The sequence below is a fragment of the Trachypithecus francoisi genome, unplaced genomic scaffold (assembly GCF_009764315.1).
Source record: "Trachypithecus francoisi isolate TF-2019V2 unplaced genomic scaffold, Tfra_2.0 Lachesis_group3, whole genome shotgun sequence".
Taxonomy (NCBI): domain Eukaryota; kingdom Metazoa; phylum Chordata; class Mammalia; order Primates; family Cercopithecidae; genus Trachypithecus; species Trachypithecus francoisi.
Genome location: NW_022681468.1, coordinates 123,020,089 through 123,046,326, shown reverse-complemented (window position 1 = coordinate 123,046,326; position 26,238 = coordinate 123,020,089). Strand labels below are relative to the sequence as shown.

The following is a 26,238-nucleotide window of genomic DNA, read 5'->3' as shown; positions in this document are numbered from 1 at the left end:
GGGTTAGATTCAAGTTTGGGGGTACTTCCAGCTTAATTGAGGATATGAGCATGTAATTGCAAGGCATTGTGACACATGCTCTCACTCTGGTGTGTGATACAGCACAGGCTATGGGAACACAAAGGGTGAGTGACTTCTGCTGTTTTGAGGAGTGAAGGACTGTATCCCCAAAGCAGGCATCTGGGCCTGTCTTGGGGTTTTTGGGTCTACTCTTTTGTTATTTTTTTTTCTTTCTTTCTTTCTTTCTTTTTTTTTTTTGTAACCTTATTTATGATGAAGGGACCTTTTTTTTTTTTTTTTAAATTATTTACACTTGCACTTTTGATACCCTCTGCATTCCTGGCTCTTGTCATCATCTTAGACTTGTGAACCTGCCTCAGGTCTCTGTTAGGAGTTTCTGGCCTATCTGGTCAGCCACATACTGAGTAGCTCCACATGTAGAGCCTGCAGGGTATATCTCCAACTCACCTTGTCCAGAAAATAATCCTCTTGTCACCTGTGATGACTTCTGATGCTAACTACCCAGAGTCAGGCAGACCTCATAGGTTAAACGCACAGTCCTCCGTAAGACTGCCCTTCATAAGACTGTTACAGTCTTAGGGGTTTCCTGACCACACACACCTCTGTTGAACTGGCTACACATTGGAGGATTTTCACTGTCCTCTCATTCACTTCCATAGTTTGCTAGAGCAATTCACAGAACTCAGGAATGCACTGTATTTCTGATTACAATTTTATTATAGCAAAAGGGGTACAAATCAGGAGCAGCCAAAAGAAGAGGCATATAGGATGAGGCCTAGGAGGGTCCCAGATGTAAAGTTTCTGGTGTCCTCACCTCATGGAATCAGGGCACAGTAACTCTCCTAGTACATTGATGTGTAACTATGCATAGAGTATTGTTAACCAGGGAAGCTCACCTGAGCTTCAGTGTCCAGAGTTTTTACTGGGGTCTCCTAACATAGGCATGGTTGGTTGAATCGTTGGTTGTGTGATTGAACTCAATCTCTAGCCCCTTTACTCACTGCAGGTTAGACTGTATTACATGGCTCAGAGCCCCAACCTTGTAGTCACATGATTGGTCTTTCTGGTATGGCCAAACCCCATCCTGTGTCTTTTCTTCTTTTTTTTTTTCCCCAGTCATCTTTTATTTGGAGGTTAATTCCCATTAGGATATGAAAGGATTCAGCAGCGATAGAGATTGTATTCCTTATGGAGGGGCTTGGGCCGAGAAGGTCATGGCGGGGAGTGTAGAGCATGCCCTCTTCTTCAGTGGTGCTTGCATAGCCACCTGTGCTTGAGCTCCTTGTAGAAAAGGCAGTAGCTGAAGAGCACGTAGCCTGCCAGCATGATGGTAACCCCTGAGATGTTTCCCTTCTTCATGTTGATGTAATACTTGTAGTACCGGCAGTAACCTCTTCAAAGTGCTCCGGTAGTGCCACCATTGCTGAAGTCCTGCATCAAGATCCAGTTTGGCAGCTCCCCTAGTTTGACCTCCAGAAGTTTCTTGTCCTTCACTGGTATGACAGATGCCATCTTGGAGTCCTGGTGTCCACTGTCCCTGTGTCATTTTTTTAAGCTAACTGGGGGCCCACGTTAAGTCACTTTATTGGCATAAATCAGGGCCCACTGTGAATAACAAACACACTCCTATTACTCGAGAAATTCCAAAGATTTAGAGGTTACCTCCAGAAACCAGGGGAAAAGGCCAGCCAAATTATTTACTATACAACATCCTCCTAACCCCCAAAGCTGTCTAGTCCTCATTTTTGTGATGTAGTAAATGAGGTCCCCCGGATGCCCAGCCAGAAACCTGGAATCACTCTCAACTCCTCCCTCTCTCCCCCCATATCCAGATCATCACCCAGTCTTGCCAACTCTCCCTTCAGTTTCTGTCCCCGCTCTTTATTGCCTGGTTACTGTGGTGTTCTAACTCTCATCTTGTCTTGTTTTCCTTGTGGCCTTCAAGCTGACTTTCCTGGCTTGACTCTCCCATTTCTAAGTTGCCAGACTCTTGGTTCCAAAATATAAAACTGATCTTGTCACTTTCTTTAGATTTGCTGTTGCAGAACAATATGTGTATTATAATTCCATTTTCATTAAACAAAACGTACTATATTCACTGTAAATGTATTTCAAAGAAATCTAGAAGTGTATATATTCTACAGTGTTAACAGTAGCTATCTGAGGGAAGGTGGAACATAGACTTTTACTTTATACATTTCTAGACTGGCTGGATTTTTTTGTATTGAGCACACATTAGTTTTTTTAGGCCTGATAATATTATAGAAGTCAAATTACAGAAGTCACCCTAGCTCCCCACTTGCCTTCTAAATCTAATTCTTTAGCATGGTGTGCTGTGCCCTTCACGGTCTAGCTCAGTTTACCTGCAGCCCCATCTCGTCACTCACCTGGATACATGCACTCTTTGGCCACTTGGAATGGCTTGTAGTGTTCAGTGCCATTTTGCACATGCTGATCCCTAAGCCTGGTTTGCGTTTCTCTTCCTATCTCCTCTGAACACTGATATTCTCAGGATTAAATGTGGGGATTACATTTTCTGACCTTCACTTTCCCTCCCTTATCTTAGATGTAATTAGGGATGTTTGGATGAGCGGAGGCAAGATGGTGCACTTCCGGGTTCTTCATCCCCGCCCCCCCTCAACTTTTCTCGCGCGCGCGAAAATGCAGCCGGCGACCCGGGAAGGTGCAGACCAACTAGGCATGCGCCAGGTGATGTCAATCCGAAGAGACCAACATTTACCTGGTCGCACCTGTGGAACGCCCCCCGACACGCCCGTGCCCCGCCTATTGCCCTCCCATTCCTAGAAAAGCCGCTCCGGAGGGACGCCACGCGCGGCCTTCCTCAGTCCTTCACTCCTGTCGTGATGTCAGGACTCCAGGAACGCCATCCGAGAGCCCCACGGGGGGACTCTGTCGGCCTTCTTTGCCGGAGGCCGACAGACCTCTTCCCCACACCTTAGGTGACCAAAATAAACTTGCAGTTTTGCTCCTACACTTGCCTAGTCGCTGGTTCTTTTGTGCCCGCTCTGGTGGTCTTAGAAAAACAAGTCAAGGGAGTTTTTCTATATGTTCCCCTAGCCCCCCTTGCCTACCTTGCTTGTAGCATTTTGACCTACCCTACCCTGTAGGTTGTTGCTATACTTGTTGTATAGTTGTTGCTATACTTGTTAGTATCCTTTCCTATGTTTGGCTTACATTGCGATACACACACCCCCACAATCCCCCCCAAACACACACACACACCCACACACTCACCTTTCAGACTGCCTTGTGAGGACAGGGATCTTGTCTTCATAACTTAGCCTCTAGTGTACATAGTGCTTGTCGTGGAGTAGACGCTCCATAGTAAATCTGCATTGTATTTTCACAGCTGTAGGCATAAATGGATGTAACCCAGAGAGCCACTCAAGTTCCCTATCCCATGCCCTTTTCTAGATTAGAGCACTCCCCGAGGTTTAGATTCTCATGGTCAGTTCTGCTGTGGGAGTCACATTTCCCTTTCCGTGTTTTTTCTCTTCTTTTTGCTCTGTTCTTGAACTAACTTGGAATTTGGCCCCTTTTCCTTGGTTTCCACTAAACAACAGTGAGAACAAAATATACACAAAGCTATTTGTGTGCACAGCAGATTGGACTTGGAAGGTCTGGGGAGGGGAGGGTGTATTATAACAGCAATACAGGTAACTTAAAATCTAATGGTATTAGGTGCCTTTGGTCTTAAATGACCTTTGCTACCCTGCCATGGTACCTCCTTTCCTGCTCTTGCTGCTTTTAACGAGTCCCCAAACAAGCTTTTCTCATTTTATTTTGCAACATAATTCAGCTCTCCAGCTCCACCTCTACGTGCTGTTCAGGCCTGCTTCTGCCCACCCCAAGGCTCAGGAGCAGACCCTTCTAAACTATGGGCAAGCTTTCTGGTCCTCTAGTAGAGTCAGATCCCACTGTGAACAGGTATTGTTAGCCCAAAGACTTATTTCCCCACCCCACATCTTTTTTCAGAAGACAGAAGCAAGCACTATAAGCTTTGGTTTTAATTAAGTTTCTTTCTGTGATATTACTTCTAGGTAGCTTTTGACTTTACTAGGCCAACTGCTGTTAATTTGATGGTCTAACTAATAGTTTTCTACCCCTAGTTTAACATGTTGAATGTTGACCAGGTGCAGTGGCTCACGCTTGTAATCCCAGCACTTTGGGAGGGTTAGGTGGGTGGATTGCTTGATCCCTAGAAATATGAGACCAACCTGGGCAACATAGTGAAACCCTGTTTCTACAAAAAATTACAAAAATCAGCCAGGCATGGTGGTGCGTGCCTGTAGTCCAGTTACTTGAGAAACTGAAGTAGGAGGGAGGATCTGAGGCTGCAGTGAGCCATGATTGCACCACTGCACTCCAGTCTGCACAACAAAGTGAGACCCTGTCTCAAAAAAACAAAAAACAAATGCTTCAGTGAGCACCTGTATTGACTTCCAGTCCTGATCCTGAAATCAGGATTCCCTGAAGGTTGTTGGAAAGTGATCTGGGGGTAGGGTTTTTCCCAGAGGTGATGTGTGCTCAGTGATGAGATTTGCTGACCCTCCTGTGTGTATTTGGGCAGAGAGAAGGGTCCAGCTGTAACAAACAGCTGTTCTTGTATATAAGGGGGAAGCAAGTCTGGAGAATTGACGATTTCTCCTGTGGACTAGAATTGGAGACATATTTTGAGTGCTGTATTTCATCTGACTGTATCTTCCTGCCCTTAGGTGTGCTTCTGGGCACTGGCTACTGAGCTTTTGCCTTGGGGACTCGACCATCCTTATGGTTCTGTTAAAGGTGGAGGGTGCCCAGGTTCATGGCGTCTTGAACAAAGAGTTGGACAAAATGCACAAAGCAAGGAAGGGACGAAGGGATTTATTGAAAATGAAAGTACCCTCCACAATGTGGGAGCAGTCCCAAGCCTAGGAGCTCAAAAGGCCCCGGGCAGAGTTTTTGGGAATTTAAATACCCCCTAGAGAATTCCATTTGTTACTTTGGGTACACTGTATGTAAATGGAGAGGTTGAAGTAAAGTTACAAAGTCATTTGTGGCTAATGACCTATGGAGAGGATATTTCCTGTTAGAGCTGAAGTGTGAATTGGCCTTATGTTCCCTACCTCCAGACCCTATTTTCCTGCCTCAGCTCTGAGTTATGAGGTTTAACTGATTGGGTCACACTGGATCCTGACCTTCTCCCTCATTGAAGAGCAAACTGCATTCCTGATTAATAGACCAGCATGGGCAATTATTATACAGGAAGTTTTGAAAAAGGTCTTTTTCTTTTTTTAAATTTATTTAAACTATTTTTTCCTCGTTATGACTGGAAGGATAAAAGATATTTTTCTATATCAGCTTCTCAAGAACAGGGAATGGATAATGTCTAATACGTCATCTTTCTAAGGCCATAGCCAGCTTGTCCTTTCAGTAACAGCCAGCCCCACTGTTTAGTGGCCACCACCAGACCCAGGGCTCCCTTTGTCTTTCTGATGCTGACTACATCATTTTTTTTTTTTTTGAGACGGAGTCTTGCTCTGTCACACAGCCTGGAGTGCAGTGGTGCGATCTTGGCTCACTGCAAGCTCTGCCTCCTGGGTTCACGTCTTTCTCCTGCCTCAGCCTCCCGAGTATCTGGGATTACAGGTGCCCACCACCACACCCGACTAATTTTTTGTGTTTTTAGTAGAGACGGGGTTTCACCGTGTTAGCCAGGATGGTCTCAATCTGCTGACCTGGTGATCCACACACGTTGGCCTCCCAAAGTGCTGGGATTACAGGCGTGAGCCACTGTGCCCAGCTGATGCTGACCACATATTTTTTGGATTTTCTACCTGGGTTGTTCTTAGTGCTTTCTTCTTTTCAACATTCCCTGTCCCATCCTCTCCACCCTTCCCACCACAGTAGTACCCCAGCTCTTTTATGGCAACCAGAATTTTTACACTTACTTCTGCCTGGCCAGTGTCCCTTCTTCCCCAGTCAAAATATATCGGTTTTGAGCTGGGCATGGTGGCTCACGCCTGTAATCTCAGCACTTTGGGAGGCCAAGGTGGGCAGATCAATTGAGGCCGGGAGTACAAGACCAGTCTGGCTAACATGGCAAAACCCCATCTCTACTAAGAAATACAAAAATTAGCCAGAAGTGGTGGTGCACATCTGTATCCCAGCTACTTGGGAGGCCGAGGCACAAGATTTGCTTTGGGAGGCGAAGTTGCATTGAGATTGCGCCACTGCACTCCAGCCTGGGTGCGAGACTCTGTCTCAGGAAAAAAAAGTGTCTCAGCCTTGGATGTTTCTGTGAAAGGTGTCCTTCTTTGGGTAGATTTAATTTATTGTCCTTCCTGGAACCTTTATGTGTTAGGAGGACACAGTTTCTTTGCCTTAAGGAATAAATCACACTTCTGGGGGAATTCCTGGTGTTGGGGATGAGTTGGTGGGTGATTTTGATTGAAGGACAGGAACTCTTCAGCATGATGTGGAGAAAAGACCAAAATTTGGAGTTCCGACCCTAGCCTTGGGTAAGTTACTTAACAGCTCCTGACCTCTATTTCTGTATCTGCAAAGTGGGAACAGCAGACTTATTTTTCTTTTTTAAATGTTGTGAGAATGAAATGAGTTTATAGCTATACCGTGCCTGGCATTTAGGAAGCTCATCTCTTCAACTGCATTTTTCATTCTTTATCAGACTGTTATGTCCCTCCTTTGTCCCTGTCAAGTAAAGGTGATGTTCTTTTTGTTTGTTTACAAAAATGTATTAATAGCAATTTACCAGTGTTGCTGACTAAAACTTTATTCCTTTAACAATTTATAGAATTTATAGTAATTTATTTTTTATCAGTGCATCCAAATATTCCATTTATTTTTAAACTTTTAGTTTAGGTTCAGGAGTATATGTGCAGGTTTGTTGCATAGGTACACTTGTGTCACTGGGGTTTGTTGTATACATTATATCATCCAGGTATTGAGCCAAGTGCTCAATAGTTATTTTTTCTGAACTTGTCCCTCTTCCTACCCTCCATCCTCAAATGGGCCTCAGTGTCTGTTGTTCCCCTTTTTGTTTCTATATTTAGCTCCCACATGTAAGGGAGAACATGTAGTATTTGGTTTTCTAAGGGTGTTACTCTGTTATTTTTTTTTTTTTGAGACAAAGTCTCACTCTGTTGCCCAGGCTGAAGTGCAGTGGTGCTATCTTGGCTCACTACAACCTCCTTCCCCTGGGCTCGAGTGATTCTCTTCCCTCAGCCTCCTGATTAGCTGGGATTACAGGCATCTGCCATGGCACTGGGCTAATTTTTGTATTTTTAGTAGAGACTTGGTTTCACCATCTTGGCCAGGCTGGTCTTGAACTCCTGACTTCGTGATCCGCCTGCCTTAGCCTCCCAAAGTGCTGGGGGTACAAGTGTGAGTCACTGTGCCTGGCCTTTTTTTTTTTTTTTTTTTTTTTGAGATGGAGTCTCAGACGGAGTCTCGCCCTGTCACCCAGGCTGGAGTGCAGTGGCACGATCTTGGCTCACTGCAAGCTCCGCCTCTCAGCTTCATACCATTCTCCTGCCTCAGCCTCCCGAGTAGCTGGGACTATAGGCACCCGCCACCACGCCTGGCTAATTTTTTGTATTTTTAATAGAGAAGGGGTTTTACTGTGTTAGCCAGGATGGTCTCGATCTCCTGACCTCGTGATCCACCTGCCTTGGCCTCCCAAAGTGCTGGGATTACAGGCGTGAGCCACTGCGCCCGGCCTTTTTTTTTTTCTTTTTTTCTTTTTTTTTTGAGACAGAGTTTCAGTTTGTTGCCCAGGCTAGAGTGCAAAGATGCAATCTTGGCTCACTACAGCCTCTGCCTCCTGGGTTTAAGTGATTTTCCTGCCTCATCCTCGCGAGTATCTGGGATTACAGGCATACACCACTATGCCTGGCTTCTTTTTTGTCTTCTAACTTTTGATTTTTTTTCCCCCTCTCCCTCCAAACTCCGTCACTTTTCCTTTTGTACTTCTACAGAAGACTGATCCTTTGAAAATCATCCGGCCGGGCGCGGCGAGTCACACCTGTAATTCTAGCAGTTTGGGAGGCCGAGGCGGATGGATCACCTGAGGTCAGGAATTCGAGACCAGCCTGGCCAACATGGCAAAACCCCGTCTCTACTAAAAATACAAAAATTAGTTGGGCGTGGTGGCGCATGCCTGTAATGCCAGCTACTTGGGAGGCTGAGGAAGAATTGCTTGAACCTGGGAAGTGGTGGTTGCAGTGAGCTGAGATCGTGCCACTGCACTCCAGCCTGTGTGATGGGAGTGAGACTCCATCTCAAAACAAAAAGAAATATTTCATATGTGGCTAATATGAAACACATTTTATACACCGGGGCAGAAGGAACCATAGGCTGTCACTTGTTTTAAGCAACAATATGACACCCCCTGTCTGATTCAGGATGTTGTTCAATATTTGAGGAGAGTCTGTGTGAGTGGGTGGTCCTCATGACTCCAGAGGCTCCTCTCTGTGTGTGTATGTGTGTATTTTTCAACATGACTACAGAAACATGTTGTGGGAAGGTAATTTATGTGATTTCAGAAGACTGATTCCCAGGGGGTGTTTTTGTTTGTTTGTTTCTTTTTAAAGGATAGGAATGTGTGATTCTTACTCTACCTGGGATTCTTTTTAATCAAACCTGTTTTCATGAAATTAAAAAAAAATGTTGGCTTGGAAACTACCTGATTTACAGTGAAATTAAAAATAAATGCCTTGGCCAGGTGTGGTGGCTCATACCTGTAATCCCAGCACTTTGGGAGGTGAGGCGGGTGGGTCACCTGAGGTCAGGAGTTCGAGACCACCCTGGCCAACGTGGTGAAATCCTGTCTGTACTAAAAATACAAAAATTAGCCGGGCATGGTGGTGGTCACCTGTAATCCCAGCTACTTGGGAGGCTGAGGAACAAGAATTGCTTGAACCCAGGAGGTGGAGGTTGCAGTGAGCCAAGATCGCACCACTGCACTCCAGCCTGGTCAACAGAGCAAGACTCTGTCAAATAGATGAATGAATGAATGAATGAATGCCTTTCAGCTGTGCACAGTGGCTCACACCTGTAATCCAAGTTCTTTGGGAGGCCAAGGTGAGTGGACCACTTGAGCCCAGGAGTTTGAGACCAGTCTGGGCAACATGGCAAAACCCAGTCTCTACAAAAAGTACAAAAATTAGCCAGGCATGGTGGCCCAGCTACCCTGAACGCTGAGGTGGGAGGATCACCTGAGCCTGGGAGATCAAGGCGGCAATGAGCTGTGACTGCACTGCTGCACTCCGGCCTGGGTGACAGAGTAACAACACCCTGTCTCAAAAATAAAATATCTTTTAACCTGGGAAAGCCGATTGAAAAGGTAAATAAACACCTGTCCTTTCATTTTCTTATTTTTTTATTTTAAGCTTTATTCCCCTAATACTTACTCTTGGCATATATGTGTATATATGTATACACATATATGTGCATATATATACACATATATAATTTTTATATGTACACACACACACATATAATTTTTTTTTTCTGAAACAGGGTCTCACTTTATCACCTAGGCTGGAGTGCAGTAGTGTGATCTTGGCTCACTGCAACCTCAACCTCCCGGGTTCAAGTGATCCTTCTGCCTTGGCCCCCCAAGTAGTTGAGACTACAGGTGCATGCCACCACACCTGGTGAATTTTTGCATTTTTTGTAGAGATGGGGTTTCACCATGCTGCCCAGGCTGGTGTCGAACTTCTGAACTCAAGCAATCCACTTTGGCCTTCCAAAGTGCCAGGATTACAGGCGTGAGCCACCTTGCCTGGCCTGGCTTATAATCTTTTCTTTTTTTTTCTTAAGTGCAAACTGGTTTATAATATTCTTTTCTTTCTTTTTTTTTTTTTGAGACAGAGTTTTGCTGTGTCACCTAGGCCTAGAGTACAGTGGCATGATCTCGGCTCACTGCAAGCTCCACCTCTCAGGTTCACGCCATTCTCCTGCCTCAGTCTCCTGAGTAGCTGGGACTACAGGCGCCTGTCACCAAGCCCTGCTAATTTTTTGTATTTTTTTGGTACAGACGGGGTTTCACCGTTGTTAGCCAAGATGGTCTCGATCTGCTGACCTTGTGATCCGCCCACCTGGGCCTCACAATAACTGGCTTATAATATTCTTAATCCTAATTCTATACCATTGTCGCCGAGCGCAGTGGTTCATGCCTGTAATCTCAGCACTTTGGGAGGCCAAGGTGGGTGGATCACTTGAGGTCAGGAATTGGAGACGAGCCTAGCCAACATGGTGAAACCCTGTCTTTACTAAAAAAATACAAAAATTAGCTGGGTGTAGTGGGGCCTGTAATCCCAGCTACTTGGGAGGCTGAGGTGGGAGGAACATTTGAACGAGGAGGCGGAGGCGGAGGCTGCAGTGAGCTGAGATCGTACCACTGCACTTCAACTTGGATGACAGAGTGACTCCATCTCAAAAAAAAAAACAAAAAACAAAAAGCAAAACAACAAAAAACAGCAACAAACCAATTCTATACAGTTGTTCACAGAGTAACCCCTACTAGAATGCCCTTTCACTCTTTTTTTTTTTTTTTGCTATCTCATTATTTTATATCATTCTAGACCAGTTTGAGCCTCATATCCCCACAAAACTTACTCTAGCATATCCTCAACTACACACCCGCCTGTGTTCTAGGCCCTTTGTGAGAATTAGGGGAACTGTGGGACAGTCATTGCCCCAGAATCTCTTTGGAAGTTGTTGGTGAAACCATAAAAGCAATAAAGGTAATTAACTACGTTGTGCATTTTCCCCGGATTATTTATTGCATGAACAACATGAAAACGCAGGGATTAAATCACCTTCTGCCTGCCACAGCAACTGATTTCATTTATCTGTGTTTCCTTGCATAGCTTGTTCATACACATTCATTTTTTTCCCCTCATAGGTAATACACTATAATTCATTTAACCTAAGAGTGTTTGATTGTCAAAATTTCTGATCCCTGTAAGTGTGTGTGACTTTGGGTAAGTCACTTCTCCTGAGACCCAGTTTCTCCGTCTAAACCAGGGTTTTAGACTGCACGTCCTGTAAGGCAATAATCATGAAAATATCTTCTGTTTGTGGAGTATGTCACAGTTGCTTGAACATTTGTGTTGGTATTCTTTACCGTAACTACATGGGATTGAGTGGAATGTGATATTCCTTTTTTACAGATTGGGAAACTGAGACTAAAGTAGCCAAAGAAAACACTCTTAGGTGAACATGAATTATATTGTATTACCTGTGAGGGAAAAAAATGAACGTATATGAATAAGCACTGGAAGGAAACATAGATAAATGACTTCAAGGTTGACTTTTTATCTCTGGTTTTTAGCAGTTTGACTATGATGTGTCTAGGTGTGGGATTTTTCTTTTTTTAAGTATTGCTTAGGGTGCCCTGTGCTTTTTTGATCTGGGTGTTGTTTTTTTGTTAATTTTGGGAAATTCTTGGCCTTTATCTCTTCAAGTATTTCTTCTGTCCTGTTCCCTCTTGTTCATCCAAGACCCCAATTACATATATGTTAGACGATTTGATCTTGTCCTACAACTCTTGGATGCTCTGTTCTGATTTCTTTTATTCTTTTTTTGTGCTTTAGTTTGGTTAATTTCTTTTTTTCTTTGTGTTTTCTTGAGACAAGCTGGTCCCAAACTCTGGGCCTTAGGTGGTCAAGCTGGTCTCAAACTCTGGGCCTCAAGTGGTCCTCCTGCCTTGGCCTCCCAAAGTATTGGTATTATAAGCATGAACCACTGTGCCCAGCCTCCATTTAAAAATTTCTATTGACCTGTCTTCAGGGTCACTGATGGTTCCCTCAGCTCCGTGTAATCAGCTAATGAGCCTGTTAACCTCTGATGCCATGTTTTAAAAATTTCTAGTATTTTAATTTGATTCTATTTTTAGTTTTCACCTTTGCTGAAATTCCTCATTTGTTCATGCATGTTGTCTACCTTTAACATATTAATCATAGTTATTTTGGCCCCTGTCTGATAGTTCCAACATCTGGGTCATCTGCGTCTGGTTGTGTTTATTGCTTATCTCTTGATAAGGTTGTTTCCCCCCATCCCACCTCCCAACCGTTCTTGATTTTTGTGTTTTTCTTTCCTTTTTTTTTTTCAGACAGAGTCTTGCTCTGTCGCCCAGGCTGGAGTGTGGTGGTGCGATCTAGGCTCACTGTAAGCTCCACCTCCCGGGTTCATGCCATTCTCCTGCCTCAGCCTCCCCAGTAGCTGTGGGACTACAGGTGCCCACCATCACGCCCAGCTAATTTTTTTGTATTTTTAGTAGAGACAGGGTTTCACCATATTAGCCAGGATGGTCTCGATCTCCTGACCTCGTGATCCGCTGGTCTCGTCCTCCCAGAGTGCTGGAATTACAGGCGTGAGCTACTGCGCCCGGCTTTTGTTTTTTTTTTTGAAGCAGTTTTCACCGCTGTTTTCACCCAGGCTAGAGTACAGTGGCTCAATCTCGGCTCACTGCAACCTCCTTCCCTGTATCAAGCAATTCTTCTGCCTTAGCCTCCCGAGTAGCTGGGATTACAGGTGCCTGCCACCATGCCAGGCTAATTTTTTTTTTTTTTTGAGATGGAGTTTTGCTCTTGTTGCCCAGGCTGGAGTGCAATGGCGCAATCTCAGCTCACTGCAACCTCCGCCTCCCAGGTTCAAGTGTTTCTCCTGCCTCAGCCTCCTGAGTAGCTGGGATTACAGGCATGCACCACCACACTTGGCTAATTTTGTATTTTTAGTAGAGATGAGGTTTCACCATGTTAACCAGCCTGGTCTGGAACTCCTGACTTCAGGTGATCTGCCTGCCTTGGTTTTGGCCTCCCAAAGTGCTGAGATTACAGATGTGAGCCACCTCACCCAGCCATATCTTGTACATTTTTTTCTTTTTTTTTTTTTGAGACAGAGTTTTTCTTTTGTTGCCCAGGCTGGATGGTACTATCTTGGCTCACGGCAACCTCGGCATCCTGGGTTCAAGTGACTCTCCTGTCTCAACCTCCTAAGTAGCTGAGATTACAGGCATGTTTTTATATTTTTATACTTTCAGTAGAGGTGGGATTTCGCCATGTTGGCCAGGCTGATCTCGAACTCCTGACCTCAAGTGATCTGCCTGCCTCGGCCTCCCAAAGTGCTGGGATTACAAGCATGAGCCACCATGTCCAGCCTGTGTCTTGTAATTTTTGATTGAATATTGAATATTATGTAGTGGAACAGAGAATTAGGTAAATTGTCTTTATCCTCAGAAATGGGCATGCTTTTGTTTCATGCTGTTAGTTTGTGTTAGGCTGTTAGCCAGAGTTGAGCTGGGTTTGGGCTTTCTTTTTGATATTGTTAACTTAATGCACCACATGCTTCAAATTTCTCCAGTAATGGGTTTTTATCTTATGCTTAGCGGGGAGCCTGAGTTGTATAGGTTTATTTTTTTCTCAGTCTTCCTACTGCTTCTTCAGCTCTGAACTGTCCCTTAATCCTTTGCTATAAAGGGACTTTTTCTCTATACTCTTGCCTCTCTCCTAGGGGTAAGCTGCAATTGCTTTTCAATGGTTCTTAGCTTGAAGTCAAGGTAGGGAGGTTCTCATTGTCTTGATCCAGTCTCAACCTTTTTTTCTTTTTTTTTTTTTGAGACAGAGTTTTTCTTTTGTTGCCCAGGCTGGATGGTACTATCTTGGCTCACGGCAACCTCGGCATCCTGGGTTCAAGTGACTCTCCTGTCTCAACCTCCTAAGTAGCTGAGATTACAGGCATGTTTTTATATTTTTATACTTTCAGTAGAGGTGGGATTTCGCCATGTTGGCCAGGCTGATCTCGAACTCCTGACCTCAAGTGATCTGCCTGCCTCGGCCTCCCAAAGTGCTGGGATTACAAGCATGAGCCACCATGTCCAGCCTGTGTCTTGTAATTTTTGATTGAATATTGAATATTATGTAGTGGAACAGAGAATTAGGTAAATTGTCTTTATCCTCAGAAATGGGCATGCTTTTGTTTCATGCTGTTAGTTTGTGTTAGGCTGTTAGCCAGAGTTGAGCTGGGTTTGGGCTTTCTTTTTGATATTGTTAACTTAAATGCACCACATGCTTCAAATTTCTCCAGTAATGGGTTTTTATCTTATGCTTAGCGGGGAGCCTGAGTTGTATAGGTTTATTTTTTTCTCAGTCTTCCTACTGCTTCTTCAGCTCTGAACTGTCCCTTAATCCTTTGCTATAAAGGGACTTTTTCTCTATACTCTTGCCTCTCTCCTAGGGGTAAGCTGCAATTGCTTTTCAATGGTTCTTAGCTTGAAGTCAAGGTAGGGAGGTTCTCATTGTCTTGATCCAGTCTCAACCTTTTTTTCTTTTTTTTTTTTTTGAGACAGAATTTCGCTTTTGTTGCTGAGGCTGGAGTACAGTGGTGCAATCTCGGCTCACTACAACCTCTGCCTCCTGGGTTCAAGCGATTCTCTCTCCTCAGCCTCCTGAGTAGCTGGGATTACAGAATGTGCCACCAAGCCCGGCTAATTTTGTATTTTTGGTGGAAATGGGGTTTCTCCATGTTGGTCAGTCTGTTCTCAAACTCCAACCTTAGGTGATCTGCCCGCCTTGGCCTCCCAAAGTGCTGGGATTACAGGTGTGAGCCACTGTGCCCAGCCTCCAGTCTCCATCTTATAGCAGACCCTGTGAGTATAGACCTTGGGTTTGGGGTTTTCCCAGCATTCTTCCTCTTCCTCTGTATGGCAGCCAGACTTTGCGTATCTGTGGCAGGTCTTGGGCAGGAGAAAGTTTTCTGTACCTCCTTCAGCAGTAGTAGACTTTTGCTTTTTGTTGGTGTTGAGCCCAGCTTTAGCCTTAGATTCTTCATCAACTAGGGGAAGCTGTGCTTCAATACAGTCATTCTTTTGCATGGTTCCTAATGTGCTTCACTCAATTTAGCAGAATTTTTTTTTTTTTAACCTTTTCCTTGATGCTAGCTGCTTGTGCATATCACATCTTGGCCGCCTACTCTTCTTCGCTTGCTGACAGATGTGTAGGTGAGAAAAGTCTCATAGTCATTGTTCCTGAAAGAAGTTTCCAGACCCACTTCCAGGGCCAGTGACATATGCAGGAAATCAGCTGCTGCTGGGCCAGGACAGAGCTGGTCTTTTTTTTTCGTGGGGGATGGCGGGTGACAGGGCCGGGGATGTTCAGAATTTATTTTCCAACAGACAGATAGTTATCAGCAGGTACAACTACAAGGGTATTTCCATAGATCATACATTCACAAGGCATTAGTTCGACAGTGAGACAGCCACTGGTGTGTTTTCTGAGACAATATCCCACTTCACAGTGTAAACAGATACTATTATTGTGTTCACTTACAATTCCAGAAGGAAAGGCACACCTTGCCGGGGGGAAGAAAAGAGGGGAATCCCAAAGTAAGGTACAACAACTAAGAGACAACACTTTGACTACCAGTCTTGGATCCACATTTCAGTCAGGGCCTTCCACATAGAGGGGAAAGACTTCTCTCTCAGAAGTTAGGGTCTTTCTTCCTCCTTTCTTGTTAAACCGAGAGCAGTGTTTCATTTGCTCAGTATTAACATGTACAAAAGGAGATTAGAAAAAAAGGCACCACAAAACCATCTTGAACGTTCAGCTCTTCCTGCCAATACATCAACTCTTAGGTTTTAGACAGGACCTGGGAATACTTCACTGTTTTTTTTTGTTGTTGTTTGTTTGTTTGTTTGTTTTAAGTGAAAGCAAGTTTATTAAGAAAGCAGAGGGATAAAAGAGTGGCTACTCCATAGACAGAGCAGCCCAGTGATCTTAAAGTAGGAAAATAGACACTGCGGCTACAAAAAATAAAAAATAAATGAGGTAGAAAAAGCTTTCACACCCAGGACTTTCCTCTTCCGACTTCATAGCCTTCATGAAATATTCATCAAGAAGACAAAAAAAAATCTTTATAATTACTTGGCATAAGTCGCACCAAGAAAATTCAACAACAAAAAAATTAGCATGTGTACCTGTGATAGGAAACACACCCTTCCATGAGTTTCTTCTCAAGAATGAAAACCCAGTTCTTCAGTAGAGTAGGCACTAGCAAACTAAGTCACCTGAGATTTCTTGTTCAGGTGCCCTTCTCTTCTGGGGTTCAGGAAGAGGAAGGCATCTAAGAAGTGTGGGAAAGGACATTGGCACGCTCCAGGCAGAGCTGGTCTTTTACATTGTGGTGAAACTACTAGAAAGAAGAAAAACATGCTTGTGGCTACTCTGTGCCTGCCAAATAGGTGTGAAGCCATTAGGAGTCAGAAGACCTGGGTTCAACTCTAATAGTCACTTACTCTGTGAACTTGTGCAAGTCACATCTCTGTAGTTTTTCTTACAGTTGAAATAGGGCAGTTAAAATAGGTGGTCTTTAAAGTTTTGTCCAGTGCTAAAATTCTCTAATCCTAACATACCCTTCTGTAGTGTTACAAGGATAGAACTCTACAGCTAAATACCAGGGCTGTGCTTTTCTGCAAGCATAGTGGTTAGCTTCCCATGTTATATGGTTTGAAGCCCTGGTCGTTACTTCTTGCCTGCATATAAACCCCATTGACGATTATCTCATCTTGTTTCTCCTTTGAGAATAAATTGTTTGTTTTGTCTTCCCAGGTCTTTGAGAATGCCTAAGTTCCATACTAGAAGGCCCTCAGTGAAGTAACGAAAGGAGTATATACAGCTAAGGGCAATTTAGGTCAAAATGTGATAATAAGTAAAAAGTGGTTGTAGAAATTAAATGAAAGTGAAATTTTTTTTAAAAGTTGGAATCATCTAAATGCTAAATGCATATTTAATATTGTTTTGCTGTTGTAATCTAATTGGTTAAAAAGAATAACATTTGGGCCAGGCGCGGTGGCTCATGCCTGTAATCCCAGCACTTTGGGAGGCCGAGGCGGGCGGATCATGAGATCAGAAGATCGAGGCCATCCTGGCCAACACAGTGAAACCTCATCTTTACTAAAAATACAAAAAATTAGCCGGGTGTGGTGGCGGGCATCTGTGGTCCCCGCTACTCAGGAGGCTGAGGCAGGAGAATGGCATAAACCCGGGAGGCGGACCTTGCAGTGAGCCGAGATCATGCCACTGCACTCCAGCCTGGGTGACAGAGCAAGACTCTATCTCCAAAAAAAAAAAAGAAAGAATAACATTTGATAGTATTCATTGAGCACCTACTGTTAACTAGATGAGTGTGGGTGAGCTCCTTTAGTCTCCTGACAACCCCATGATGTGTTTACTGTTAGCCCCATTTAACTGAAGAAAAACCTGAAGCTTAAGGCTTTTAAGAAACCTCTCTGGCAAGGTGTTGGTGGCTTACCCCTGTAATCCCAGCACTTTGGGAGGCTGAGGCTGGCACATCACAAAGTCAGGAGTTCGAAACCAGCCTGGCCAACATGGCGAAATCCTGTCTCTACTAAAAATACAAAAGTTAACCAGGCATGGTGGCAGGTGCCCATAAACCCAGCTACTTGGGAGGCTGAGGCAGGAGAATCGTTTGAACTCAGGAAGTGAATGCTACAGTGAACCAAGATTGTACCATGGCACTTCAGCCTGGGCAACGAGGCAAGACTCTGTCTCAAAAAAAAAAAAAAAGAAACCTCTCCAACTTGACATGGCTATTCAGTGGCCAAATAGGGATTCATACCCAGATAGCCTGACTCCCAGGTTCAGGTCAAGGTTCATTTTTATGTGTCATAAATGCGTAGTTGATGAATTCTCAGAAACCAAACATACCACATAACCAGCCTTCAGATCAAGAACAGGGCATTACTAGCACCCAGGAATTCCCCTCCTTCCCTGTATTAGGGTTCACCAGAGAAACAGAACCAACAGCAGTTGTGTGTGTGTGTGTGAGAGAGAGAGAGAGAGAGAGGGTTATCGATGTTTATTTTAGGGAATTGGCTTACGTGATTGTAGAGGTCTGGTAAGCCTAAAATCTGCAGGGGTAAGCCAGCAAACTGGAGACCCAGGGTAGGGTTGCATGTAGTTCAAGTCCAGAGACAGGCTACCAGCAGAATTCCTTCTTTTGGGCAGGTCAGTCTTTGTTCTCTTAAGGTTTTCAACTGATTGGCTGAGGCCCATTCACATTATGTAGGGTAATTCACTTTAATCCAAGTTTACCAGTTTAAATGTTAAAATCTCATCCAGAAACCCCCACAAAAACCAAAAACATTTTCACAGAAACACCATGGCCCAGCCAGGTTGACACATAAAATTAACCATTGCACACCCCCTCTTAGTTACTTCCCCCGAAGGGTAATCACTTTCCTAATTTATAATTGCAAAGATTACTGTTGCCCTTTTTTGAATTTTCTTTTTTCTTTTTTTTTCTTTTCTTTTCTTTTCTTTTGAGATAGCGTCTCACTGTCACCCGGGCTGGAGTGCAAGTGACATGATCTTGGCTTACTGTGACCTCCACCTCCCAGGCTCTGGCAGTTCTCTTACCTCAGCCTCCCAAGTAGCTGTGATTACAAGCGCATGCCACCATGCCTGGCTAATTTTTATATTTTCGGTAGAGATAGGGTTTCACCATGTTGGCCAGGCTGGTCTCAAACGACTGGGCTTAAGTGATCCTCCTGCTTCAGCCTCCCGAAGTGCTAGGATTACAGGTGTGAGCCAGCATGCCTGGCTTCGAATTTTCTATAGATGGAATGACATATTGTATTAGTCTGTTTTCACACTGGTTTATAAAGAACTGCCCAAGTCTGGGTAACTTATAAAGGAAAGAGGTTTAATTGAATGACAGTTCTGTATGACTGGGGAGGCCTCAGTAAATGTACAGTCATGGCATAAGGCAAAGGGGAAGCAAGGACCTTCTTCACATGGTGGCAAGAGAGAGAAGTGCCAGTAGGGGAAACGCCAGACACTTACAAAACCATCAGCTCTCGTGGGAACTCACTCACTACCATGACAGCAATGTGGGGAAACTGCCCCCATGACTCAATCACCTCTCTGTCTCAACACATGGGGATTACAATTTGAAATGAGATTTGGGTAGGGACATAGAGCCAAACCAGATCACATAGTACATACTCTTTTTGTGCCTGGCTTCTTTCACGGAGCACATATACACAATCCTAGAATTTGATTTCCTAGGTAGTTGAAGAGCCTCTCCTAGAGTAACCTGCAGGATTGAGGTATGGAAGGATATAGAACGCCTTCCCCAAGATGTCTGGGGCTATCCCTTGCCAGTGCATCTGTACTGCCCAACACAGATGGGCTAGCCTGTCATGGAATCTAGAAGTTGGTAAGCTGTGCTTTTGGCACCCTCTGCCTTCCTCTTTCAGGTCCATTCTCCTTTCCTGTCTTACTACTCCTTAGACACCTAACCCTCAATCCTCAGCCATCCATGGTTTGACCTTACAGAGACCTATGGTGCCAGTTCTCTTTGTTCTCACATTGGCCCTATCCATTGAAGCTCCTCAGCCCCTCAACTTGAACATGCCCCCATTCTTATTCTGTACCTCCTCAGATTACTGTCACATTGACAGACTTGGACCTCAGAGGTAGACAACTTCTCCCTAACCTCCTCTCCTCCTTCCTATATACTTTTCTTATGTGTACAGAACTGAGGACCAGAAAGGAAGGTAACTTACCCAAGATCTCACAGATGGGTAAGTAGGAGTAGAAGGCATGGATCAAGGGATTGTATGCAGCCTTTATCTCTAGGTGCTGGTCTCTCTTATCTTGAGTCTGTCTCTTCTGCCTCTCTTTCCCTCTTTCCCTGCTACTTGACTTGTTTCCTGCCCTAGTAGCATTCCTGCTTGCCAGATGCCACAGGGGAAGGAGAACTTTACAACTCCCTGGGCTGTCTGGTGAGAACACCCACCTGCACGAGGACCCTTCCTCTCCTTCCTACAGTCATTGGTTGTCATCTTGTTTCCTTCCTTCAATGTACCCTCCTGGCAGAGGCCAGGCCTGCCATTGAGGCTAGAGCAAGGCTCAGGTTGGGAGGCATGCGATTGTGGCCTATTTCTGTTTGGTGTGTGGCAGTTTGGAGATCCCATTTCTTTTTCTGGACATCACCCCCCTACCTCCTTCCATCATTCCTTAGGCCAGCCTCTAAATTCAGTGACTGTCAGGGTTGAAAAGGGCAGTGTGGGGCCTTGAAAGGAGCTCTCTCCTAGGATTTAGGAGACCTGCCACCAGTGAACTATTTGAACTTGTCCCTTTGGGCCTCAGTTTTCTCATCTGTAAAATGAGGGTTGGATAAGGTGGTCTTCAAGGTCCCTCCCTGGGATACATTTTATGCTGCTGCTTGATTTAAACCACTGAGCCACAAATGAAAGGTTCCAGTTGCAACAGTGTAATTAGACTTAGCAGATGGGTGAGATGAGAGGAAGGACATGTTCTTGCCCATAGGATATCCTTTCCCACCCATTTCATTGCACCTCCCTGGTGTTTTCAGAAAGCAAATGACAACCTTTGTTTTTCTCTGCATTCCCATTCAAACCTATAATCTTCTTTTATCTTGATGAACTTGTATTTACTGTTAGACAGCCATGATGCAGAATTCACGTTATAGTGTGTGGTTTTATCTCTGCCATGGTGAATGTGATGGAGGGTGGAGCCGATCACAGCTGGTCCCTGGAGAAAGGGCTGTGTGTGTCAGATTTATTGTGCTGGAGCTCCAATTTTTTTTTTTTTTTTTTTTTTTTGAGACGGAGTCTCCCTCTGTCACCCAGGCTGGAGTGCAGTGGCCGGATCTCAGCTCACTGCAAGCTCCGCCTCCCGGGTTCACGCCATTCTCCTGCCTCAGCCTCCCGAGTAGCTGGGACTACAGGCGCCCGCCACCTCGCCCGGCTAGATTTTTGTATTTTTTAGTAGAGACGGGGTTTCACCGTGTTAGCCAGGATGGTCTCAATCTCCTGACCTCGTGATCCGTCCGTCTCGGCCTCCCAAAGTGCTGGGATTACAGGCTCGAGCCACCGCGCCCGGCCTGGAGCTCCAATTTTGTTTTGTTTTGTTTTTAAATCCCCAGCGTGAGTTTTGCTGATTTCAGTTAAAACTAAAGATTGTGAAGGGAGACAGACAGGTTCATGCCCTCTGAGTTTTAGAGATTGGTGATACAGTTGTTGGGTGAGGGCCCTCGCTCTTATATCCTTTGCTTAAAACATTTCACCTTGAAAAGGCAGAAATTAGCCTTGTTGAATATCTCCCTCTGCAAGAGGAAGAAATACTGAATACTGTTACATTATTGATTGATATCTTTTTAATGAGTACGGAATCTTCATTTCACCTTCAGATAAAATGTTTCGTTTTTCATTCTCTTAAAAAAAAAAAAAAAAAAAAACCCTGAGTATTTTAAGAATAATTAAAGGAAAGACACATAGTTTCTGGATCCTGCCCGTTGCTGCCTTGGCCTGTCCTTCCCTTTCTCCACTTCCCCTCCCCTCCCCTCTATGTTAATGTATAAATGTGTCAAAAATTTCATGCTTCTTCCGTTAGTTTCTATTTTGACCCACCCCGGTGAATGAAATAAGCATGGAATTGTTACTCCTATTTTACAGAAGAGAAATCCTTATTTTTTTGTTGTTTTTATTTTTAAGTTCGGGGCACATGTGCAGGATGTGCAGATTTATGAACATAGGTAGACCTGTGCCATGGTAGTTTTCTGCATAGATCATCCCATCACCTAGGTATCAAGCCCAGCATCTATTAGCTGTTCTTCCTGGTGCTCGCTCTCTTCTCCAACCGACAGGCCCCAGTGTGTGTTGTTCCCTCCCGTGTGTCCATGTGTTCTCATCATTCAGTTCCCACTTACAAGTGAGAACATGCAGTATTTGGTTTTCTGTTTCTGCGTTAGTTTGCTGAGAATAATGACCTCCAGCTCCATCCGTGTTCCTGCAAAGGACATAATCTCGTTCCTTTTTATGGCTGCATAGTATTCCATGATGTATAGAAGAGAAACCTGAAATGTGGCATGGTTAAGTGATTTGTCCATGGTCACAGAGCTAGTTGATGAACAATTTGGGATAAGAATCCAGGACGCTTGAATACTAGCGATTTGTTATTTTGTCAACACTATTCCATCTCCAGTCCTCACCCATATACACCTGCCATTAGGAAAGTCTTTGTCACCCCAGCCTACAGTCTTTGTCATTTCTCTCCCTGGCCACCTTCTGAAAGTACAGGTCAGAAGCCAGTTCCTTAGCTGGTGGGGTGGGTGGTTAAATGGCAAGACATAGGAGGTAGAGGAGGGAGAAAGGTAGCACAAAGCCCAGACTTAGGTTTTCCTCCAGAAGGTGTAAGAATTACTTATTTCAGAGAGCCAGGAAAGTGAACAGAGTCAGCAATCCCTTTTCCTCTGCAAATTGATTGAATTTCTATGGAAAGTATCAGCTGCAAGGCAGTGTTAATCTGCTCCAATCTGCTCCAGTAGATCCATCATCAGATTGATGTGCAAGGGAGACAGGATTGTCTCTGGTGCAAAGGCCTCTTTGTGTAGGGCACACCACCTTTATGTATGATTGAGCCCTGGTGTGTTAAATGCCTCACACTGGGATCTTACCCATGGTTGTCAGTTGCCTCCCTGGAAAGTATTGAGCTTTTTGAAGATAATACAGCATCATGGTTAAGGTGAGACATTTGTTCTCTCTGCCTGAATTTGAAACCTGGCTGTGCCACTTAGCAGCTATTTGACCTTTGACATCTTAGTTCACCTGTTTGTGCTTGAGTTTGCTCATCTGTTCCAATCAGGGGTTGTGGGTTAAATGACTTAATAAATGTAAAGCACTGAGGAGAGTTACAGTGTTGTGAGGAAAGCAGTTTTTCTTCCATGCAGCCGTCCTTCCCTTCTCCCATCATGCACTCTGTGTATGTGTGTTTTGACAGCTTCTGGAATCTGCATCTCTAGCTGGCCTGCTGAGCCTGTCAGGCAGCTGTAGCCTCCTTCAGGTTTTAGCCATGGGGTCCATCTACATTTGACATGTGTTTCTAAATGTGGTCCTCAGTAAGCTCCTTTGTGGGGAGACCTGGGAGAAAGGAAACCAGAGAGTGTGCACTGTGCACCCCCAGCCACACATATTCTGGGTTCCCACACCCTAGGGACTGGGGACACTGCAAGATATAGCTCAACCTTGCATGAAAATATTGAGTAGCTGTCTCAGTTTGCTTGGACTGCTATTATAAAATATCATAGACCATGTAGCTTAAACAACAATAGTTTGTTTCCCTACTGTTCTGGAGGTTGAAAGTCTAAGGGCAGGGTGCCAGCATGTTTGGGTTCTGGCAAGAGCCTTCTTCCTGGCCTGCAGACAGCCGCCTTCCTACTGTGTGCTTGCATGGCCTTTCTTTGATGTGTGTAGCGGGTGGGTGGGGGGAAAATCTGAGGAAAATCAGCAGCCTCGGCCTTGCATCTTCTTTGGTCCCATGCGTGATGTTATTTGTAAGGCAGTGTCAGATCTCCTCATACGTGGAGAGGTAAGTCTTCGTTTCCCTGTCTTCTAGAGGTTTGGGATAGAGGGTGTGAAGGAAGAGCAGATTATGCTTACTCTATCTTTCAAGCTCAGAACTGGGGTGTGTGTGTTGACAGGAACACCAACATGATGATGTATAGCGAAGGCCTATCTTGTCAGCTGTGTCACTCCAGCCACCCCACACGATTATCACTGACACGCTTCACCTCCCGGGACTTCAATTTGAAACCCAATGAAATCCAGTGAAACACAGTGGAAACTCTTTTTTTTTTTTTTGAGACGGAGTCTGGCTCTGCCGCCCAGGCTGGAGTGCAGTGGCCGGATCTCAGCTCACTGCAAGCTCCGCCTCCCGGGTTCACGCCGTTCTCCTGCCTCAGCCTCCCGAGTAGCTGGGACTACAGGCGCCCGCCACCACGCCCGGCTAATTTTTTTGTATTTTTTAGTAGAGACGGGGTTTCACCGTGTTAGCCAGGATGGTCTCGATCTCCTGACCTCGTGATCCGCCCGTCTCGGCCTCCCAAAGTGCTGGGATTACAGGCTTGAGCCACCGCGCCCGGCCACACAGTGGAAACTCTTACCACCTTCCTGTTAACCAGCTCACAGGAGTGATGAACACTTTTCAGTTCCCTGGATGAAACACTCTGAGCAATGCCCACAGCATGCACTGCAGGAGGCTGCTCTCTGCCATACCCACTCGCTTCAGCACCCACTGGCTGAATTATGTGCTTACCAAGAGCCAGCTTGTTCCCAAACCCATTTGTTCAGCTGTAGCTGGTATTGTAGTTAAGTAATGTATTTAGGTATCAGATAAACTGATGAAATATAACTGCAAATGAAGTGATTTTCCCCCCCACTAGTTAAAAGCTGTGGAAAGACTCATAAGTCCAAGTTACTAAAACACGTTACTGTCAAATGAGATGAACATTAAGATTGTGGGAAATCATAAAACTCTAAAATTTTAACGTTAACCAGCTTTAATAAATCAGGAATAGGAAATTGTCAACAATGTATTATGTTCTGGTCCGTGTGAGAGGATGATGTGGACCTCTTAACCAGTGGGTCCTCTTTGGACCCTTATTCAGAGTCTTGCCCTTTGTTAAAGAATGGGCGAATGAATGCATATTTATATACATTATGCAAAAATAATAACTTTAGATATATACTTTTTATGATTTTTTGCTGTGTTTTTTTGATTAACCTGGTCCAATGTAACCTGGACCTGATTACATTGAAAATGAGGATTTCTACTGTTGTGATTCAGTTTAACGTTGATTTGATTTCATTTTAGTGAATTTAGGGAATTTTATTTTGTGTATGGTAAAAACAATAAAACCAACAGTAGTGGGGCTTTTTAAACTGGAGTTTTAAAGCGAATTAAGGTGGCTCATTCTGAATTTTAGTAGGTTCTTTGGTTCCTTTCTTTGACTTACAACATAGTGAGAAAGACCTAATTTTTTCATTTTATAAATAAGGAAATTGAAGCCCTGAGAGGTAAAGCGTGTTGGTGATAGTCATCTGGGGTGGCTGGAGTGAAGTGGGCAGAGCCACAGTGGGAGGGGGCCTCTTCTCTAGCCTCACTCTTTGATTCTCTGTCTGGCCCCAGAGCTGGAGCTTTCCATGATAGGAGTACTTCTTTGGGTTGACTTCTCTGGTGACAGTATTGACTTGTGCTCCCTGCTTTGGAACAGGACCAACTTGGAGGCCTTGCAGAAGAAGCTGGAGGAGCTAGAGCTTGATGAGCAGCAGCGAAAGCGCCTTGAGGCCTTTCTCACCCAGAAGCAGAAGGTGGGAGAACTGAAGGATGACGACTTTGAGAAGATCAGTGAGCTGGGGGCCGGCAATGGTGGTGTGGTGTTCAAGGTCTCCCACAAGCCTTCTGGCCTGGTCATGGCCAGAAAGGTGAGTTTGCCTTGATTAACAGGTAATTGGATTATCTCTCAGGGTACCTAGAAGCCTGGGGACCAGGGTAGAAGGAAGACTGACTTTACTCAATACCTTTTTGTGCTGTTTGAATTTTTTTTTTTTTTTTTTTTAGATGGAGTTTCGCTCTTGTTGCCCAGGCTGGTGTGCAACCTCCACCTCCTGGGTTCAAACGATTCTCCTGCCTCAGCCTCCGGAGTAGCTGGGATTACAGGCATGCGCCACCATGCCTGGCTAATTTTTTGTGTTTTTAGTAGAGACAGGGTTTCTCCATGTTGGTCAGGCTGGTCTTGAACTCCTGACCTCAGGTGATCCGCTCGCCTCAGCCCCACAAAATGCTGGGATTACAGGCATGAGCCACCGTGCCCGGCCGTGCTGTTTGAATTTTGAATGCATGTTATTTATCAGATTATGGATAAACACACTAATGACTGTGTTAGTGTATTAATCCCCATCCCGTCTGGAAAATAATGACTCTTCTTTAACCTTCTGTGTGCTGTGGAAGGAATGCCAAGGTACCTGTTTATTGCTTATCAGGTGCTGGAGAAGCTACTTTCATTCACCCAGCCACAGTGATGCACAAAACAAGGATTTCAAGTTGTTTCCCACTTGTGCTCCAGCCCTGCCAGTGAATCCCCTTTATCTTCCTGCATTACAGCATCTGAACTCGCCATCATAGGATGTACTTGTAGAGCTGGACTTCCCTTTCCTGTCTACCCTTGGTCCTCTTTTGGAATACAGCCCCTTGCTCCAGAGAGGTTGGGCTCTTCGATGTTTTTTTGCACATTGTGTTCACTCCCGTGCCCATAATTTTTGTGTGTGTGCTGTTCCTTCTGTCTTTTCAAACAATACCCATCTTCTAG

At 44.6% G+C, this 26,238-nt stretch overlaps 1 protein-coding gene and 1 pseudogene across 1 annotated transcript in view; one reads left to right on the top strand and one right to left on the bottom strand.

Annotated features, from left to right (window-relative positions):
- MAP2K1 (mitogen-activated protein kinase kinase 1) overlaps positions 1-26,238 on the top strand; it is a 114,217-nt gene that overhangs the window by 27,926 nt on the left and 60,053 nt on the right. The window contains exon 2 of the mRNA XM_033189677.1: positions 25,144-25,354. Coding sequence (XP_033045568.1) covers positions 25,144-25,354 — 211 coding nt within the window. The remainder of the gene's footprint in view (positions 1-25,143; positions 25,355-26,238) is intronic.
- LOC117070475 lies at positions 954-1,595 on the bottom strand (annotated as a pseudogene).